Source organism: Hibiscus syriacus, unplaced genomic scaffold (genome assembly GCF_006381635.1).
Source record: "Hibiscus syriacus cultivar Baekdansim isolate YM2019G1 unplaced genomic scaffold, ASM638163v2 tig00000778_pilon, whole genome shotgun sequence".
NCBI lineage: Eukaryota > Viridiplantae > Streptophyta > Magnoliopsida > Malvales > Malvaceae > Hibiscus > Hibiscus syriacus.
In genome coordinates, this window is record NW_024061825.1 from 1,608,941 (window position 1) to 1,630,453 (window position 21,513).

General features: G+C 33.4%; 1 protein-coding gene and 1 pseudogene across 2 annotated transcripts; one reads left to right on the plus strand and one right to left on the minus strand.

Annotated features, from left to right (window-relative positions):
• The first annotated feature begins 12,924 nt into the window (after positions 1-12,924).
• LOC120219426 (ISWI chromatin-remodeling complex ATPase CHR17-like) lies at positions 12,925-16,294 on the plus strand. Of its 2 annotated transcripts, XM_039216241.1 has the most exons (6): positions 12,925-13,154; positions 13,607-14,231; positions 14,312-15,335; positions 15,429-15,644; positions 15,818-15,907; positions 16,003-16,294. In XM_039216241.1, exons 3-6 carry the CDS (start codon positions 15,222-15,224, stop codon positions 16,018-16,020), a joined length of 438 nt encoding a protein of 145 aa, XP_039072172.1. In that variant the 5' UTR covers positions 12,925-13,154; positions 13,607-14,231; positions 14,312-15,221; the 3' UTR covers positions 16,021-16,294. The 2 variants fall into 2 exon arrangements, with proteins under 2 accessions (XP_039072172.1, XP_039072181.1); XM_039216250.1 differs by lacking the exon at positions 13,607-14,231.
• A 1,319-nt stretch (positions 16,295-17,613) lies between these two features.
• LOC120114706 lies at positions 17,614-19,447 on the minus strand (annotated as a pseudogene).
• Between the last annotated feature and the right edge of the window lie 2,066 nt (positions 19,448-21,513).

A 21,513-nucleotide genomic window follows, 5' to 3' on the forward strand; every position in this document is an offset into this window, starting at 1 on the left:
ATGAATACTTTTTAAAAAGCAATATCCTTTGCATGAGTTTGCAGTGAATGTTTGTGTGCATTAATGGACTGTGAGTGTGTTGGACTGCAGCTCTTTTCTTAAAAATTTTAAAATTTTATATAATTTAAATATTTTATATTTATCTTCTAATTGTGTATGTTATAATCTTTGGTTTGTTTTTATTTGTGTGTGAATGCTTTTTATTTTTTTATAAAACCCTATTTTGTTGTTAAGTAGAAAAATATATTATTGTTTAAATCAAATGTCCAGATCGGAAACCACATAAAATGAGGCATCATAAAATATTCTTAATTATTCAGTCAGTTAATAAATTTTTATAATATTTCAGCTTAATCACAATTAGATCGAAGATCTTATATTAACTTATTAAATTTAGTCAGAAAAAATAGAACTTCACTTTTTTTCGTTATTTGTGAAAATAATGTTATCCATATTATATTTTAAAATTGATTTAAAAAAGCATATAGACTATTGATAAAGACATTATTTAATTTTATTTGATTTCATGTCTTAAATTGGATTCCAAACTACTCTTTTTCTCCTTTTAAATAAATTAATAAATAAAATGCAGATTTATTGGTCTACTCACACTATAAACATAATGTTTGAGGTGGAAGAAACCACGAAAGTGTCAAAGGAAAACACATTCAAGACTTATTGAAATTTTATCAGATAAATCAATACAATTTTGTCTTTCTTCTTAGGAAGAAGGAATAAATCCAATGCCACTTATTTTGAAGATTACATAAATTATAAATCAATTATATCCTTTGTTTATCATATTGTAATCTTTTTAATATTTATTTAAATTATTATATATATATGATAATATGATACATGTTATGTAATACCCAAAAATTTGATTAGTGATTAAAACATAATTTTTGAAAGATTAGTGGCCAAAGTAGAAACATAGAAAAAGTCAAGGACCAAAGAGGTAAATTTCCCAAAAAGAAATTTTATTCTATAAATAAATATTTCATATTTAAGAATAGATTCTTTATGTGATTCACATTTCGATATGAAATTTCTGTAAAGAGCTAGTAAGCGATAAAGTTCGGTAAAGTATTTAGATAATCGAATTGAATCGAAAGTTTACAAAAATTTAAAGAATGGTAGTGTGGGGTTTGAAATATTATATTTATGATTTTAATCAGTAGAATTTAACATGGAATAGTGGGATTAAGCGGATTTTCCATGTTAAAGTTGAATAATGGAAATTAAGTGACTAAATTGGAATTTTGGAAAAGTACAAGGGCTAAGATAAAAAATAATAAAATAAATGTTGATATTTAATGATGATGTAATAATGGTGATGAAATCATGGAAAAGTGGTAAATATCAAGATTCATTAAGGGTAGAAATGACTTTTGGACTAAAATGAATTTTAAATTCATTTTAATTAGAATTTAACAATTGTACATATATATTTTTGTAGAAAAATCAAGAACACTCCTTCTCCCTATAAATTTTGTGCACCATAGATAAAAATAAGGTATGTTTTCTTCCCTTTTTTTCCTTCATTTAAGTCCTTTTTACTTTGATTTTTGAAGTAAGTTGTGAAATAGAAAAATGATCTATATCAAATCCTCTACCATTTGATATGAATATTACATGATTTGCATGCTTGAATAAATGATTTTGTTCCTAGAGTGGATGATGAATAAGTTGGATTTTGATTATTTATGGATATATGTTTGTGTTATTAATGTTATAAAGTTGTTTTCAAGTTTAAATAATGATCAAAATTAATTAGAAATATTTATATAATATTCGGTCATGGTTAAGATTCATGAAGAAATGAAAATTTTGATTAGTTTTTGATATGGAAATGATTGAAATTACATGGAAATGTTGTTAGGAAGATGAAATCATGCTTGAATCAAGTTGAAAATCAAGCTTATACACTTTAATCAATTAGGCCTATGGGAAGAAGATAGAGAAATTTTGTGGAAAAATTATAAAAGGTCTAGAAATGATGTGTGAATGATTCTACATGCTTAAAATATGATTAGGAGCAATTTGGAAAGTTTTGAAAGTATAGGGACTTAATTGCATAAATTGAGAAATATGGGGATTCATGTGAAATTTTGTTTAATAGTTGATGTGTTATCTTGAAATTGAATGTTGGAATGATGAATTTGACATTAGGGTGTTTATTGGGATTAAATATTAAAATTATGAAAATAATAGGACTAATTCACATACTTTGTAAAATATGAGGATTCAAGTGTAATTGTTTAATATTTAAAGTACTATGCTGGAAATTAGATTTTTACAATGTTGGATTAATGTTTAAAATATGAAATTGGATTACTTTGTAAAATTAGTAAAGTTTGGGGATTAAATCATAAACACGAAAAAGATAAGGACTTAAGTGAAAATTTTATAATTTTTGAGGTGATATGTTTTAATTAAATGCTGGAAACTTTGGTTATGTTAATTAAAGCTTGAATTGAAGTTAAATATGTAAGATTGTTAAGATCGATGACTAAATTAAAATATGTAAGATTGTTAAGATCAATGACTAAATTACAAATTTGTATAAGTTATGGGTATGAAATGGAAATTGGTATAAGTTAATAAGTAGAAAGTAAACATGTTATTGGAATGCTCGAATTTATTTTATGATGCTTAAATTTAGGATTATATAGCAAAAAGGATTGTATTGAATAAAATAGAAAAGTTGAGATGAAATTTTAAAAAGATTTTATCCTATGATTAAAATTATGGTATAATGAATTTAGAATTGAATTTGAAAAGTTGTAATGATATAAGAGTTAAATCGCAAAATGGAAGGAGATTGAAGACTTAAATTTCAATTGTATAGTTATTAAAAAAAGATTTTAAATAATCTATTGGAATCGAATATTAAAATATTTATTTAATATTGAAATGTTGATTTTGGACTAGTTTGTAAGTTTGTTAAAGTTTGGGAATAAAAATATAAAATGGTTAAACGGTAAGCTTAGAGGTTACAAAGTAAATATGAATAATGAAAATCAATAATTAAAGTACTTGAGCAGTAAATAATAGAATGATGACTCTGATATTAAAGTATTATTTGAGACTGATTTAGAAATATGCATAAGCCAAATTATCAAATTGAAAAGGTGAAGAAATTATGGGATTAAAATATAAATTTAATGTAATATGATATGAGAAGTTGAAATGAATAGTAATAAAAAATGTTTATTAGAGGGATTTGAAAGGCAAATTGAATTATGGTTAAGTTGAAAATGACCTTTTTACATTACTTGAGAAATTGAAGAATTAATATGTAAATGTTAGAAAATTTGTATGTTGAAAATTATAATTAAGAGGATAGATTGAATTTATATCAATATGGAAAGTTGTATAAGATAGAGGTACAGTTCGTAAGTTTTAGGAAAGTTGGTGGTAAAATGATAATTATTTATAAGTTAATGCATTGGATTGAAAATAATGTGAAAATAATTGATATGAATTCAAATTGAATATTGAGGAACTGATTTGGATATTTTGAAATATTGAAATTATAATTGAAAGAAAATTATATTGGTGGCTAAATGTGAAATGTTGGAAGGTTAGGTGAATTGTTATGAGAAATAAATTATTCTAGGGACTAAGAAGGTTAATTTGATAGAGTTAAAATTAATAATTTTACGATTTGGTAAAATAAATTAGTATTGAATATACATTAATGGTATTTTAAGAATACTTATTTGATTATGAATTTATTATATTAATAAAGTATGGACACATGATTAAAATAGTAAACGAATTTGATAATCTTTCTATAAATATTTTTTATAGGAAGAATGATATAAAATTTTAAATAAAAGCTCAGTGTATAAGATTTGAAAGATAATGGTACGCGATATTATTGATTGAACATACAAAAGTACATTCATGTACAACAAAGTTACCGGATACATTTATGTATTCGATATCATATGTACAATGTTGCTCTATTATACATTACTTGTACATTCACAATGCACTTACGGTGCAATCATATAGCACTAAATGTGTCATACAACTACAGACCACGGGCAATTATGCTACATCAAGTACAATATAATGCACCTGCAGTGCAATCACAAGGCACTAAATGTGCCACACAGTTACTGACAGTTTATACTGCACATAGCATAAAACACTCAAGTATAGACTCATGTGTCTTGTATTCTCATGATTATACATTTGGCCATAAAACAAAAGTAAAAGACATCGCACAATAAAAAATACAGTATAGTAAGAGAAATAATATAATAAAAGAAATTATACAGTAAAGAAATCATCACAGAAAAAGGAACAATACAGTGGAAGGAACGATACAGGAAAAAGAATAGTACAGTGAAAGGAATAGTACAGGAAAAAAAGAGTGAGTATAGGAAAAGAAACGATACAAGTTTAATTATTATATTTTACAGTCAAATTTTATAAAAATAATGTAAATTATATTAAATGGTTTATAGACAAGGAGTCATATTGGTTTGAATTGACATATGAATGATATGTATATCAATGTAATGATGATAATATAATAAAAGTTATTGTCAGCGGGTGGTCGAGTGATGGTAGACAACAACCAAAAGAAATATGTTTTAAAATAAGTTTAATTATAGATATTTTATATATAGTGTTAGAAAAAGGAAAGTACATAAACTGTGCTCAAATGAGAAATAATACATTATAAGAAATGTAATAAGGAAAAGTGAAAATATGATAAGATATTATGTGATTATGTATGAGTGTAGTAAAATTTTATGTTATAAAGATAAATCGGTTAAATTTTAAATTAGACAGTTTTAAATTATGATATGAAATAGTATTAAACTACCTAGTTATTGAGTGAGATCAGGTGTAAATTGGAAATTAAAATATTATATCATGATTTTAAGCAATTAAATAGTCTGATAATAAATGTTAAATTAGGAGATTTTAAAAGAAATAAAAAAAATTCCTCTTTCGAACAATAATGGTTAAATAGAAACATGTAACATCCTTAGCTTATATTTGGAAATAAATGCAGGTTAAGGGTGTTACATGTTATATGTCTAAAAGGATGACACAACATGTGTAACATGTCAAAAATAATGTAATATATGTTAAATATGAGAAATTAAAAAATATAAATGATGGGATTCAAACTTGAATATTTAGGATAAAATCTCAATAGTGTGATATCTTATATTCCCCATCCCATTAAATTTGTTCTTTATTGATTTTTTTTATATTTTTTTAATTTTGACTCAATATTATTTAAAATTAAAATATAAAAAAATATTTTAAAAATATTCAATCAAGTAGTTTTTAAATATATATTTTCTATAATTTTAAAAATATTTAAAATAATCATAATTAAAATTTAAAAATTTTGACTTTTAAAATGGCAATAAAAGATAGATTTAATGGGATGGAGAGAACAGTATTTTATAATATAAATATAATATAAAATACATTAATATTTGTGTTATAAATATATCTGTTAAGACTGTGACATGATATTAGCTTGGTCTATATTCAATGAATCGGGATTCGGGACAAAACACCGGAGAACAGAAAGACAATCAGAAAAAGGAAGTCTAAACTACGTGTTAATTTCAGGTGTAAATGAGATCACATGGAGTGGAGATAAGTTATTGGATGGAAATGAAAGCGTGTTTGATTCAATAATTCTAGCAAGTGGTACGAAAGCATATATATTTTTTTATTTATAAATTATATATTTAATATGACAAAATCAACGAGATAATGCATTGAATTTTTTTTTTCACGAGATAGTGCCCTCGCCAGATTAATTGCTCAAATAGGGTGATCTCTACAGTCCCACGTCCCTGGGGTAGGTCGCCATGCACGCCCAGCGACCTACCAGGTCGCCATGCACACCCCAACACGCTGGGCATCCGAGGCCATCCGACCGAGGCCATCCGAACGAGGCCATCCGAACGAGCTATGCGAGGGCATCCGAGCAACCGAGCGAGGGTAGGTCGCCCGGAGTGCATGGCGACCTGATGGCCTTGGATGCTCTCGGATGGCCTCGGATGCTCTCGGATGGCCTCAGATACTTTCGGATGGCCTCGGTCGGATGGCCTCGGATGCCCAGCGTGTTGGGACGTGCATGGCGACCTTTGGGCGCTACATGGATTTCATGGCGATCTACCTAGGTCGCTGGGCATGGCGACCTGGTAGGTCGCTGGGCGTGCATGACGACCTATATGAGGACTGTAGAGATCACCCCATCTGAGCAATTAATCTGACGAGGGTACTATTTCGTGAAAAAAAAAATTTCAACGCATTATCTCGTTGATTTTGCCTATTTAATATAGTATGCACAATTGGCTTAAGGTTATTTTTGAGCCAATACTCAACTGTCATAGCGGCAGTTGTGGCGGCACATAATAATCATTTAATTATTTTGATCAAGAAAATATAAATATTTGTTTTCACTTTGGTAAAGGAGTCTACAAGAGTTCTCTACCTGAAACGTGTCTTAAAAATTTCAACGTTCTTTAAATTTAAACGATGTGTTACAAGTGGTACGCGAGTGTAATTAAATAGAGTGTTCGGTGAATTGTTTGTAAATGATTCGTTTAATATTTGTTTATTGCGCTATATAAATAAATATGAATATAATATTCATATTCATTTAACAAAGGAATAAATACGAACAGAGATATATTCGATTCATTTATGTTCACAAATAAATTCTAATAAATTATAGCACTAGTTGTATAGTTTTACCATTTTTTCTATTATAGTATAAAAAATATGTTTCCGTCGCTCTTTTTTCCCTTTTATTTTGAATATCAGTGAAGGTATATACAAAATTGAATATATGTTAAAATTATGAATTCTAAGAAATTTTAGCACTAGTTGTATAGTTTTACCATTTTTTCCATTATAGTACAAAAAAATATTTTTCCGTCGCTCTTTTTTCCTTTTTATTTTAAACTAACACGAACTTGTTCGCGAATGCTAAACAAAAATATAAACGAATATGTTCGAGAACATTTAAACGAACACGTTCACGAACATTAAATAAACGAACACGAACACCTTCAAAATAAATAAACGGACACGAACACGATATTAAAAAATTAAACAAAAATGAATCAACATAAACAACTTTAAAAATAAACAAACGAACACGAACACAACATTATTCGTTAAAATTCGATTCATTTACACCCCTTCCTCTGCCCCATCTCACTACTAATTGTGAAGTGCTCTGTGCCTGTAAGCGAGCATCCTGCATCCTTGTAACGGTTGGAAAGTAGTTTCAAATCTCTAGCATAAATATATTAATATATTTATCAATATTATAATATATTACTACCTTAATCTTGTAGTTAAACACTAGTGGGTTAAATTTAAACCTTATCATTAATATTTTATATTGATTTGGACTTTCAACGAACACTAATAAGATTGTGTTCATGTTCTTTCGTTTAACTTTAGCCGAACAAATGAACGAACACGAACAACTAAAAGAACAAAATTTTTTATTATTGTTCTTTCATTAAGGAATGTAGCTTGTTTGTGTTCGTTCATTAACGTAATAAACAAACAAAAATGAACAAACGTATATGAACGAACATTAACAAACAAATATAAAATTAATTCGGTTTATATCTGTGAAGAGTTTTTTCTTTCCAAATAATTTTAAAGTTTATATTTTTAATTGAGTTGGGTATTTTTTATTTCGGTTTAAAATTAATTAGATTTTAAAATATTAACGGATTTAAGGTTAAAATTTATCATGTCTTAATATTTCAATTGGGTTTGGAGATTGGACAAAATATAAATGAACTAACATAAATAAACTAACATAAATGAATGGATTATCGAACGTTCACGAACGTAAATGAACGAACAAATCATTTATTCGTGTTCGTTCATTTAATTAAACAAACATAAAATTTTATTCATGTTTGTACGTTTAATAAATAAACGAACTTCGGATTGAAACGTTTGTTAAATGTTCGATTCGTTTACAGACCTACTATTGATGTGATATAATGTGTATCACATCATTATTTTAGGCATATGACATATATCTCATTAGTATTTTGAATACACAAAATCCATTTGATCACCTACATTCATGTTTTAATCATATAATTATTACTTTAGTTTTAAAAAAAATCATACATAACATTATGTTTTGATTTTATTTTGGTCAACTATCGTTAAAAGAATAATAGTCAACTATCGTTAAATTGAACTAACATATAAATACTTTCTAAAAAAAATATACTTAAAAGTATGTGTGACTCATTGCGGCTAAACTCACGATATAATGCACTCAAAATAAATAATTCACGAAATAACGTTCTCCCAACATTATTTGCTGAAATAGGGCGAAATCAACAGTGTGGCCGTAGGTCGCCATGCCTTCCGGGCGACCTACGACGTGGCTTGCTTCTGTGCATGGAACATGCACAACCCAACCATAGGTCGCCATGCACTCCCAGTGACCTCCTAGGTCGCCATGCACGCCCGGCGACCAAGGAGGTCGCCATGCACTCGGGGCGACCAAGGATTCATGCATGGGGAGATCGTGCCATGCACTCGGGGCTCGGTTCATGCATGGGGCACTCGAGGCAACCAAGGATGACCAAGGAACGGTTCATGCATGGGGCACTCGGGGCGACCAAGGATCGGTTCATGCATGGGAAGAATGGGGAGATCGTGCATGTGTAGGTCGCCATGGAGTCCCGGCAAGGTCGCGAGCAGGCGAGCATGCAACAGGGGATGTCGCCGCGAGTGCATGGCGACCTCCTTGGTCGCCGGGCGTGCATGGCGACCTAGGAGGTCGCTGGGAGTGCATGGCGACCTACGGCCACTGTTGATTTCGCCCTATTTCAGCAAATAATATTAGGAGAACGTTATTTCGTGAATTATTTATTTTGAGTGCATTATTTCGTGAGTTTACCCGACTCATTGCTCTACAAGTAATGAGCCGCATGCCACTTATAGGGGAATCAAAAGATACCTGTTTTTTTTTTAAAAAAAAATTAACTTTTATTATAATTTTATATAAAAATATTTTAAAAAAATTAACCCCTTTGTAAGAAAGAAAGTTACACCAACTCCTTAACCGCACCTACTTAAAAGAACCTTTTTATAAGAAAAAATATTTACGATACAATTTACTTTTTTTCGATTCTATCATTAGTAGTTTTTTGTTCAATAATCTTTTTACGTAATTCTTGAATCTACGCATTGAGAATAAAACCACAACCTTCACAGTTGAATGATACAATTATAATAATAAAAATTTATCACGTGAGTCAACCTTTACTGGTGAGCTAAACATGCATGTATTTGACGAGAGACGATTACATGAAAATTATGATGCTTGCTTTGCTATTATATATTATTGATCATTGTTAGGGTAAAATATATATCTAGTCACTAAATTATTACTTTATTTTTGTTTTGATCACTCAATTATTAATTTGTTTTAAAAACCATATCTAATTATACGTTTTAGTTCCCTTTTTGGTCAACCATCATTCAAAAATTAATGTTAATATTGATATGTCATCGTAAGGTAATGTAACATCATTATTAAAAACTATCACATCAACAATTTCGTTTATTCTTTACCAACAGGTGATCAAAATGGAACGTTAGATATTTTTTAATCCTATATTTAAAAATACTATTTATACTTGTAACCTTAAAATTGAAAAGTCTATTATCAAATTTTAAAATTTTATTTATTTGAATTAATATGTTGGGTAAAGGCTTCGGTTGTTAAACTTAAGCCAAGCAGGAAAATTGCTCTTGTACCCAGTTGCCCATAACCAAAGAATCAAACTCCTTTTCTTGTTCATGCAAAATTATTGAAATATTATAAACTTATGAAATAAAAGTAAAAGACACCCAAATTAAAATCAAAATAACATGCTACAAGATAAAGATCCATGGAATGATTATGAGTCATATATGCCTCAAAATAACACTTAATCCAAAAAATAAGTTCTCCATCACACAATAACAATATTCATAACAGCAAAAGCAAACATCAGACCTTTTTATTCATATAATATAGCAACCCCTCCATCAGTTCACATAGTCCGACAGAGTTCTAGTCTAACATATGATAACCTGAAATTGAGGAATAAAACAAAGATTAGTTCCATTTTTGACAAATTATACTGTATTAATCTCAAAAGTAAAACTCTGTTGAAGGAGCAGGAGGAGGAGGAGGAGGAGAAGTGGCGAAGGAGTATGTGAAGAAGAAGAAAGTTTGCCCTAGTGTAGTTTCCTGTGCTGATATGTTGACCACTGCTTCTGGTGACTGTTAAAAATGTAAAACTCCTAGGTTAAAGGTGTTAAACAACTTGAACTGGAAGGACTTTGGCCTGAAGGCTCTGGGAAGGTGAAGGCGGAGAAGAAGTGGCGAAGGAGGAGTATGTGAAGAAGAAGAAAGTTTGCCCTAGTGTAGTTTGCTGTGCTGATATGTTGGCCGCTGTTGCTGGTGACTGTTAAAAATGTAAAACTCCTAGGTTAAAGGTGTTAAACAACTTGAACTGGAAGGACTTTGGCCTGAAGGCTCTGGGAAGGTGAAGGCGGAGAAGAAGTGGCGAAGGAGGAGTATGTGAAGAAGAAGAAAGTTTGCCCTAGTGTAGTTTGCTGTGCTGATATGTTGGCCGCTGTTGCTGGTGACTGTTAAAAATGTAAAACTCCTAGGTTAAAGTTGTTAAACAACTTGAACTGGAAGGACTTTGGCCTGAAGGCTCTGGGAAGGTGAAGGCGGAGAAGAAGTGGCGAAGGAGGAGTATGTGAAGAAGAAGAAAGTTTGCCCTAGTGTAGTTTGCTGTGCTGATATGTTGGCCGCTGTTGCTGGTGACTGTTAAAAATGTAAAACTCCTAGGTTAAAGGTGTTAAACAACTTGAACTGGAAGGACTTTGGCCTGAAGGCTCTGGGAAGGTGAAGGCGGAGAAGAAGTGGCGAAGGAGGAGTATGTGAAGAAGAAGAAAGTTTGCCCTAGTGTAGTTTGCTGTGCTGATATGTTGGCCGCTGTTGCTGGTGACTGTTAAAAATGAAAAACTCCTAGGTTAAAGGTGTTAAACAACTTGAACTGGAAGGACTTTGGCCTGAAGGCTCTGGGAAGGTGAAGGCGGAGAAGAAGTGGCGAAGGAAGAGTATGTGAAGAAGAAGAAAGTTTGCCCTAGTGTAGTTTGCTGTGCTGATATGTTGGCCGCTGTTGCTGGTGACTGTTAAAAATGTAAAACTCCTAGGTTAAAGTTGTTAAACAACTTGAACTGGAAGGACTTTGGCCTGAAGGCTCTGGGAAGGTGAAGGCGGAGAAGAAGTGGCGAAGGAGGAGTATGTGAAGAAGAAGAAAGTTTGCCCTAGTGTAGTTTGCTGTGCTGATATGTTGGCCGCTGTTGCTGGTGACTGTTAAAAATGTAAAACTCCTAGGTTAAAGGTGTTAAACAACTTGAACTGGAAGGACTTTGGCCTGAAGGCTCTGGGAAGGTGAAGGCGGAGAAGAAGTGGCGAAGGAGGAGTATGTGAAGAAGAAGAAAGTTTGCCCTAGTGTAGTTTGCTGTGCTGATATGTTGGCCGCTGTTGCTGGTGACTGTTAAAAATGAAAAACTCCTAGGTTAAAGGTGTTAAACAACTTGAACTGGAAGGACTTTGGTCTGAAGGCTCTGGGAAGGTGAAGGCGGAGAAGAAGAAAATTTAGCCTGGTGTTAAACAACTTGGAAGAAAAAAGAAATTGACCTTGAAGAAATCATTCTGGGGAAGGTCCACCAAGCTCAGCACCAGCTTCAAGGTTGATCTCACCATCATCGGCATGCCCTTCAAGCTGAACCTCGGCGTGGACGTTCGTTCTAGTGCCACTGTTACGGCCTCTGATACATCTTTTTGCTACTGCAAAGATGAGAATGGAACCCAGAAGAACAACAGAAACTGTTGTTTTCCCATCAAGTTTGATAGTTCCAGAGATGGAAACATCAAACTTCAATAATGAAGACATGCCACTATGTGAACCCATTAGCTAAACTACCACAAAATTACTGTTTTCTCTTCTCTCTCTCTCTTGTTCTTGTTGTTAGAGTGATAGTAAGTCTTCAAAGGGGAAGAACCTTGGTTATTTATCAAGGAGATGAGCGATAACAGTGGGAGAAAAAATGCACTAGTGGACCCCCTTCCCACTTGAATTTTGCTATTTTTACAACTTGAACCTTACCATTGTTTCAGCATTCCCTTTTTGATGCCTTGATGACGACGGATATCTTCTCCTTTTGCGTGCATGGAATGTTCTCCCCTCATGCAACGTGTGAAGGGAAATTCATGACTTCGCACTCAATTCAGGTTTAAATGTTGTTTTAGTCCTTCTAATATTTTAAAATTGAAATTTAATCCTTTAACTTTAAATTGATATAAGTTGATCCTCCATTTTTAATAATATAAATTAAAAACACCTCTAATATCTATCCACGAAGCGATGATGTGAATTTCTTTTATTGTTATTTAGTTGCATCGTCAAGTTCATGTAAAAATTAAATAATAATATTTAAATTAATAATAAATTTATATGTTAGATGGATGCATAAAATTATTTGAAAAAGTTATCTTATCTAATAACAATGAATGTTATTATAAACTTAGACGAGCTAATAATATTATAAATTTCAAAAGAGAAATATATTAAATTGAAGGACAAAGATTAAAAATCTCAAATTTCAGCATAGTAGAGGGGTTAAAATCATTATTACACCCCTCATTCCAATTTAATTCAGTTAATTTCAACTTCCCCAAATCAAACGGCTAAGATTTCATCAAATTCATTTCACCCTTCTTAACCAAAAGTCGGTCTTCTGGTATCAATTTATTTGATTGTTTTTAAAAATATTTATTTATTTATTTATCTTTTATTTGTTATTTATCAATTATCTTCTAAAACCGACGTTCGGATAAAGAGATGGCGAAATCGAAGCAGGCGTCCTCCGACGAAGAACTATACAACGGTTCTAGTTCGTCAGAAGAGGAGCAAGCCAACGACCAGGTCAACGTTGAAGAAGACGATGAAGAGGAGATCGAAGCTGATGCTCGCTCCGCCAACGCCTCCGACTAAGACAATGATGATGTCCCTGATGAAGCCGCCGGTGATGCTGAAGAGGTGATTTTTAGCTTTAACACTCTTTAGCTTAGCCTTTTAGCTTGCCTTCGAAAATTTACGATTTTGGCTGTCGGTGTTGGCTTTTTAGTTGTTATTTACTTGTTAGGGTTTGCTAATGATTGTGAATTTTATTTCTAAGCTTTTAGTTTTCACGCTTTAGTATAGTTTTTGCTTCTAGGTTTTTTTTAAAGTTCCTGGAAAGCTTAATTTTAACTTTATTGTTGTTTATTTCTAAGATTTTATGACTTTTTGTGGCATTCCCCCCCCCCCCCCGTTTAGGATGAGTCTAATGGGGCTGAACCGGAAATTAGTAAGCGAGAAAAAGAGAGGCTAAAAGAAATGCAGAAACTAAAGAAGCAGAAGATTCGGGACATATTGGATGCTCAAAATGGTGCATGTTATGTTTTTATTTATCGGTTACTTTACTCAAACTTAGTTTTTGGGTGCTCCAGGGATTTTCTTCATGGAGTAGAAGAGATTTCAATGCTTTCATTAGAGCATGAGAGATACGGGCGAAATGATATAAACAGTATTGCTTCAGAAATGGAAGGGAAAACAGAGGAGGATTGACAATATCAAGCGCAAGCTCCACCTCTGGTCCGGGAGAAATATCAGTTATGCAGGACGTTTAGAACTCATAAGAACAGTTTTATTCAATGTCAGCAACTATTGGTGCAGACAGCTGGTTCTGCCAGCTTCAGTTCTTAAGAAGGTCGATCAAATCTGCTCCAGGTTTTTCTGGAAAGGAGCAGATAATTCTGCTGCGGGTGCTAGAATCAGCTGGGACAACGTATGCCTCTCTAAATCAGAAGGAGGATTAGGTCTGAAGAATATTAAAACTTGGAACAGAGCATGCCTGATGAGTCTCATTCGGAAAATACTTGCGGGCAACGGTTCTCTGTGGGTTGCTTGGATTCATGCCTATGTATTTAAGGATCAAGACTTCTGGCAATTCCAAACGTTAGCTGGACTATTAGACGAATTTTGAAATTGCGATCTGAAGCATTTCCAATTATTTCAGCCGATCCCTTGCAATTGAAGGAAATATGGGACTTGATCCGAATCAAAGGGCAGAAGGTCACTTGGCATAAATTAATTTGGTTCCCATTGCATATTCCAAAGTTTAATTTGATTGCTTGGATGACTATACTCAACAGGCTGCCTACTAGAGACCGGCTCATTAAAATGGGAATTTGCACAGAAGTTCTCTGTGTCAACTGCAACATTAATCAAGAGACAAGGGACCACCTCTTCTTGCAATGTTCACTGGCAGCAGCACTCTGGAAATCTGTTTTGAACCTTAATGGGATGAAGCCATCGATCATGTCATGGGACGAAATGGTTTCAAGGGCATCTTCTTCATGGAAAGGGAAGTCTCTCCTTACCACCATTTTGAAAATTTCTTGGACTGCTTGCATCTACTTTCTTTGGCAGGAAAGAAATCAGAGTGTTCCTAGGACGTCATAGAACGGTTGAATGTTTGCTCAAAGAAGTCAAAGACGTCGGAATTCGACTTAGGGGAACTAATATTAATAGACTAGATAGTACTAATCTAAAGCTTTGTAATGCTTGGGGTATAGTCTAACCAATCTCATTTGTATAGGCTGTTTTTATTTGATTTTGTAACGATTGATTGGTTGATTGGTTGTATCTATTCTTGACATTGGGTAATAAAATCTGAATTATCCAAAAAAAAAAAGAAGTTGAAAGATATGCTAAAGTATTTAAAGAAAGATACAAGGAGTTAAACGGTAAATGATAGCTAATATCTTGTTATTTTTGCCTTGTTTCTTTATGTATGATCTCGAGTATTAAAGTTTGACGATTTAAGTATTTTCTTCCGGGAGCTTGATTTAATATGAGTGAAGAGTATATGCATGCATGTGAAGACGAGTGCTACTATAGGCCATAGAATAGTGTTGATTGGTTCAACTAGTTCTAATAGCCTGTTGTTTACAAGGTTTTTTAATGTACATCTAATTGCCGATTTTTTGTTATACAGATTATGATAGGATAATTAAGAATATTGAGCGAGGAGAGGCAAGGATCGCTGGAAGAGATGAAATCATGAAAGCAATAGGCAAGAAATTGGACCGGTACAAGAATCCATGGCTGGAATTGAAGATCCAGTATGGTCAGAACAAAGGGAAGCTATATAATGAAGAATGTGATCGATTCATGGTGTGTGTTTAATTTTTTTTTACCATTCATCGTACATGAAAATATGGATACACCATAAATCTTGTTCTTTTTCTGATTTTTGTGCCTAAACAGATATGCATGGTTCACAAGCTTGGTTATGGTAATTGGGAGGAGTTGAAGGCAGCATTCCGAACATCACCCTTGTTCCGATTTGATTGGTTTGTGAAGTCACGGACAACTCAAGAGCTGGCGAGGAGATGTGATACCCTTATTCGATTGGTTGAGAAGGAAAACCAAGAATATGATGAGAGGGAGCGACAAGCTCGCAAGGAGAAGAAACTTGCCAAGGTTCGGAATATATTTCCCATATCTATTATTGAAATGCCAATGGCCCTTGCATGCTTGAGCCCCAACATTTTATTCTCTGCATTATTTCTTTGGACGCTTCTGGACATTGTATGGTTACCGTGATAATAATTCCGGTTAGACCTTAACATGATTCTCTTCTTTTTAAAATTTAGAACATCACACCATCAAAGCGCAGCGGGAAGCAACCGGCTGAGACTCTTAATCAACTAAAGAAATGGAAGCAGCTATCCCTGGATGATAATGTAAGCTCGGTTTGTCTCAAATTGAGATTTTGGGAATTTAGTTTCTTTCAACTTTTACCTATTATCTTTAAGTGATATCGGTCTCATTTTTGCAGGGAAAGAAGAGAAAGTGATATCCATCGACGTTACAACTTCTTAGGCTTAAATCCTCGGCCCTCGGGTAGTTTTGGTTTAGGGTGTTCTAAAACCAGAGATACGAGGGCTGTCGCTTGCATGCATGCTAGACTCTGGCTCTCAGCTCGGTTTTGAGAACCGTTGAATAGAACAGAATAGAACTTAGAACTACGAATAAAGCGTTGATGTGAAGCATTAGGTTATGAAAATTAGTCTGTGTAGATAATGATTGTATAGTAATATTAATAATATGCTTAGGTAACTTGGGTCTCACTTTCTCAGTAGGTTTACTTGGTAACAGTTTAGAGCAATCTGTATGTCTGACAACTATTATTTGCTGCCACTAGGGTTTCACAACTATTGTGATAATATATATATATTATCATTGGAGGAGGAAAATGCGTTTTTTTAATAAAATAATGTAGAGAGAAATATTTACATGTTGGCTCATATACTTATTAGCGTAGGCTTAACTTGTTATGTGTAACGAATCATGGATTGAAACTAAGATTCAGTCAAACCACCGGTTCCGGTTTGATCGTCGATTCAACCAGCTCACTGTTTTTTTTTAAAATATATGCACAAAAATAGATAAAACGCGAGACATTAATAAAATCCAAACGAGTATCTAATTACTAAATTATTCAATGAAAATATAATCTAAAAGTGAAATGAATACACAGATACGAAAGTCGATACATGCGTGATAAAACAATAAATCCAAATATGAAAACAAAAATAAAACAAGTCTATAATCTGTATATATACTTGTACTATTTCACAGCTCCGTATTTATCTAGTTTATAAATGGAATTTTGGTAAAAGAATACAACAAACAAGCAAATGGTAATAAATTTCTACGGTTTAATGCTTGAATTAGGAAGTTTCTGCGTCAAATTTGGTTGCACCCGTAACTCATATTAATACAAATGCATTGATTATCATATATGGTAGTAATGTATGAAGTACAGTCACATTGTTAATGTATTAATTATTTATAGTAGAAAATAGAATTGTCTATAAGAGCAATACGAGAGAAACAAGTCTATAAGAGCACTATGGTGATCATACATGGAAAAATAATACGATAAAACCTCCATGTATAAGCCAAAACCAGGACCGACCCCGAAATCAATACTCCGACGACTGTACTGAGTGTGACACCCACGAGACATCCGCACAACCACCAAGTTTCCCCAATGTACAAGACAATCATGGGTCAAAAATTATACATATCCTCTAACATGAATCTCATAAAACAAGAACGACGAGAGCCTAAATACATAGACTAACATGTAGAATCAGTTCACCTGCAAAGGCGCCCGGAACCGATCAACCGCTCTTTGGTCCCTTCTTTCACTTTGTTTCTTCCTTCAATCATATGATTGAAGCATTCAGTTTCGGACCCAACTACAAGAATGATTTATACAGATTCGAAATTGGATGCATCCAGGGTGGAAATGGAGGCTGCAACAAAGGATTGTTGTATCTTAAAGGGCCTATTTTCGGTTGGCAACCCTTTTTAAGATGATCCAACATGTCTTCAATTGAAAAGAAATAATGGCACGGATTGTTTCTTTTTCTCTTTTTTGGAAGCATCAGTCGCTTGTACTATCGAAGCTACTCGTTGCATAAACCCGTTTTCTCTCCCTCCAATTCTCACCCCATACTTTAGCCTCCACAACAGCACGTTCTCTATCGAGATCATGATTATGCAAAGCTTCCCTTGCTCTCGCACCATTCAGAGGGCTGTCTCTATGAGATTCCTGTTGTTCCTAATCATCCAAACCCCATTTCTTCCCTGATCCTCCACCAGTGCTCGGTCCCCTAGCAGGATTCCTCTTCCTGTACCTCGGAGAATTTCTATGAGTGGATGGAGAGCCATGTCCACATTCATCCAGGCTTTCCAGTCCGTCTCCCATACTCCTTCGATCATCCTTGTGTCTTGGTGTTGATGGACCATCTCGGTTGCTTTGCTTACTGGACGAATTCGGGTCATACGTTTGTGAGGCTAGATATGTTAGGGCGGTCACAACATCGCCTATTAGAGGCCTTGTAGCAGCTTGTTCCTGCAAACACATTGCTACAACTTCAAGAGCTTGGTATAATCGTCTCATCGGAAACGACCTTGCAGTAGCGGATCAGCCATTTTTGGAAACTTCCTACGATCTTTGAAAAGTGGCCGTGCCTATATGCCCCCATTTTCACAACAAGAAATTGTTTCAAGTCAAAACAGTAATACACGAAACAAAACAGTCATTCTGCAAAAGAGAAAACTTTGGAACAAATCTCTTTATGTTCGGAATCCCGGCAGGCTAGAAGACAAAAGATGCTTACCCATGCAACAAGATTCTGTTCTCCAGGAACTCGCATAGTATCAATGGCATGGCGCCCCATGATAAGCTCGAGAAAGACCACTCCAAAACTATAGACATCGGATTTTAAAGTGAGCTGGCCAGTCATTGCATATTCCGGAGCACAAGTGCTCCTCACACGTGTGGACACGGGTTTTGTCACCAACAGGACCCAGTTTCACAAGCCTGAAATCCGATAATTTAGGGTGATAGCCCTCTTCGAGAAGAATATTGGATGATTTTAAGTCCCTTTATATAACAGGGGGATTAGCTTTATCATGCAAGTATTCCAATCCCTTGGCTGCACCAGCTGCAATCTTCATTCTCGTATTCCAGTCCTGAGGTTCCTTGTCCGGTCGAAGATCTGAAAACAAATATAAAAAAAGGTAATCAATAATCATCGAGGTCCACAAAAAGTGTGATTCTCAAGTATAACCGGATATCATGATAATAAAATTAGTGCAAAATAAGTCGCTGAAAAGAGAACACCTCGATATCGAGTGTAACCTTCCGAACATGACTATAACTGAAAAACTGGCATCCTTACCGTGTAAATGGTCCTCCAATGACCATAACGGCATAAACTCATAGACAAGGAGCCGCTGGTCCCATCGGCACGGTAACCAATCAAGTTGACGAGGTTTGGGTGGTGTAAGAGGCTAAGCATTAGAACTTCAACGAGAAATTCTCCATTTCCCTGAAGGCCGTTCCTATCGAGCTGTTTAACAGCAACTACCTGCAAATACAAAACAATTGCTAAAGAACATACTAAACTACACAATTTACATTCTTTACACCCATTATCAAATGCGCAATAAAAACTGTAATTGTACACATCGAGTATTTTTAACATGCTTAAAACACACAGTCGTTGGCATTTATATTAAGCATCCGTATCGGACCTGTCCTGTACTCTCTAAGCAGCCCTTGTAAACATGTCCAAAACCCCCTTCTCCCAAAAGACATTCTGGCCTAAAGTTCTTTGTGGCAGTGGCAAGCTCTCGAAAGGTTAACGTCTGTACTGCAATATTAGCCATTGGTTCATCTTTAGAAACTACAGGTTCCTTCTTTAAATATAGTTTATTAGACCGTACTTTGACCCTAATTAGAATATTGACATTTAACTCTTCATTTTTTTTTAAAATTTTGTTCCTCTCACGCCTCTCTTTCCACTCCCATGTGTAAGTATATATATATTTCTTCTGTTAGATATATATTAATCGTAAGAAACCTAATTTGATCAAATTTCGATATTGATAATTTTGTCTTTCTTTACTCATAGTTTTCATTTAAGATTTTCAACGTACAATGTTAATGTTCTTATTTTATTATAGGGTAAAGTATACATTTAGTACCTAAACTATTAATTTTGATTCGTTTTAGTACCTCAACTTTTATTTTTTTTCAAAATCATACCTAACATTTAATTTTCATTTCATTTTAGTACCCCGCCGTTAAAGCATTTAGTGTGTAAACTATTAATTTTGGTTTGTTTTAGTACCTAAATTTTTAAATTTTTTCAAAAATTAACATTAAATTTTGAACGGGATACTAAAATGAAATACAAACTAAAGTTTTTAACGACAGAGTATTAAAATGAAACATAAATTAAACTTTAGGTATGGTTTTAAAAAAATTAAAAATTTAGGTATTAAAACAGACTAAAACTGATAGTTTAAATCCTAACTCGTAATTTACCCTTGTTGTCACTAAAAATATAAATTTCGTGACAAGGACACGGTTAAAGCCAAATAGCTCCTGCATTTTTAGCAATTTCTTCGACGAACCGTTCAGCTGAACGTTCAAGATCGTGTTAATTAGCATAGCCGACAAGTTTGCCGCCTATAAGCACCGCCGGCCGCCGGGAGAGACGGGGTGCACCAAACTCCTCAGATCACACTCCATTTCCTTGCATGATCTTCATTCGGCTGGCTCAACCATTGCTCTTAGAACAATTTCTTGATTGCATGGCACATGCAAAGGAGCTTTTGCTGAAGACCGGAGCAAATCTGCTGGTTAATCTGGATCAACCCAATTTGCACATCTAGTTTTAGCGGATAACTCTCCTAAGAAAGATTTTCTACATGCACAAGGACTCGAACTCAAGAGCATGCTTATCAAGCTACTTACCACTTGAACCAACCACTACGGTTAGTTAAGAAATTTTTTTTAGTGGGTAAAAATAATAACGGGATCAATTTTATGTTTAAGAGTGTCAATATTTTTAAAAAGTATATGTTAATTTTATTTGTTTTTAAATATTTTTATATTAAATTTATATATATAATATATTTTTCAAAAAATTTTGGAGTGTCATATGACAACTTGTTATAGCCTAGCCACGCCAGTGGGACAAACTACATTAATAACACAAAATATTTGTAAGAGGTGAACACAAGTGAAATTTCAGGATGGACACAATCAACAAATTAAATAACTATTTGGAGAAAATTCAAATTTCAAGATGAACACGTATTCTGCAAAGGGTGAATCCGTCACTTGAGACATGTAGGTCATCGTCCTCTTAAAAATTTAAATTTATCGTATATTTTAAGTTTATTTATTTTTTATTAAAAATATATTTTTTTTAAAAAAATATTTTTACATTCCTTATACATGGGTAACCCTTTTGTTCATTTATTCTAGTGATTCACTGTCCAATGTCCTTTCTTAGCTGGAATCATTCTTATATTTCTGGATCTGTCATTGTCAAATATTATTGAACTTTAGATGACATATCGTTTATACCATCAAACTTTTAGTTGCTCCAATTATAACATCAAATTTTTGTTTTGACTTCAATTAGTCACTAGATCGTTAAATTCTAACTACGCGATAATGTGATGGATCTTTATGTCAATGTGATGTCATGGACAGAACAATTCCATTTTGACACGGTTATCGATGTCTAAAACAACGTCATTTTAAGCATTGAATTTTAGAGGTGTATCGATGTTGTCACTAAACTTTTAAAATGTTCAGTTTTAGGCAATAAACTTTTCTGACCGTCACTGGTTGCCAAACACCGCCCAACACCAGTCATATTTCATAGTGAAATCGGTATCATAATGTTTGCATTCCACTCGTCTTTCTTATCATATGATTAGTTTTCCACGAAACTCGCTCAAAATCGACAAA

Excerpts from the sequence above, each read along its gene's own strand:
- LOC120219426 (XM_039216241.1), top strand. The coding sequence starts at position 15,222 with ATGAAAGCAATAGGCAAGAAATTGGACCGGTACAAGAATCCATGGCTG. Across the intron at positions 15,336-15,428 it reads AAGAATGTGATCGATTCATG|ATATGCATGGTTCACAAGCT; the intron begins GTGTGTGTTTAA and ends GTGCCTAAACAG. Across the intron at positions 15,645-15,817 it reads AGGAGAAGAAACTTGCCAAG|AACATCACACCATCAAAGCG; the intron begins GTTCGGAATATA and ends TTTAAAATTTAG.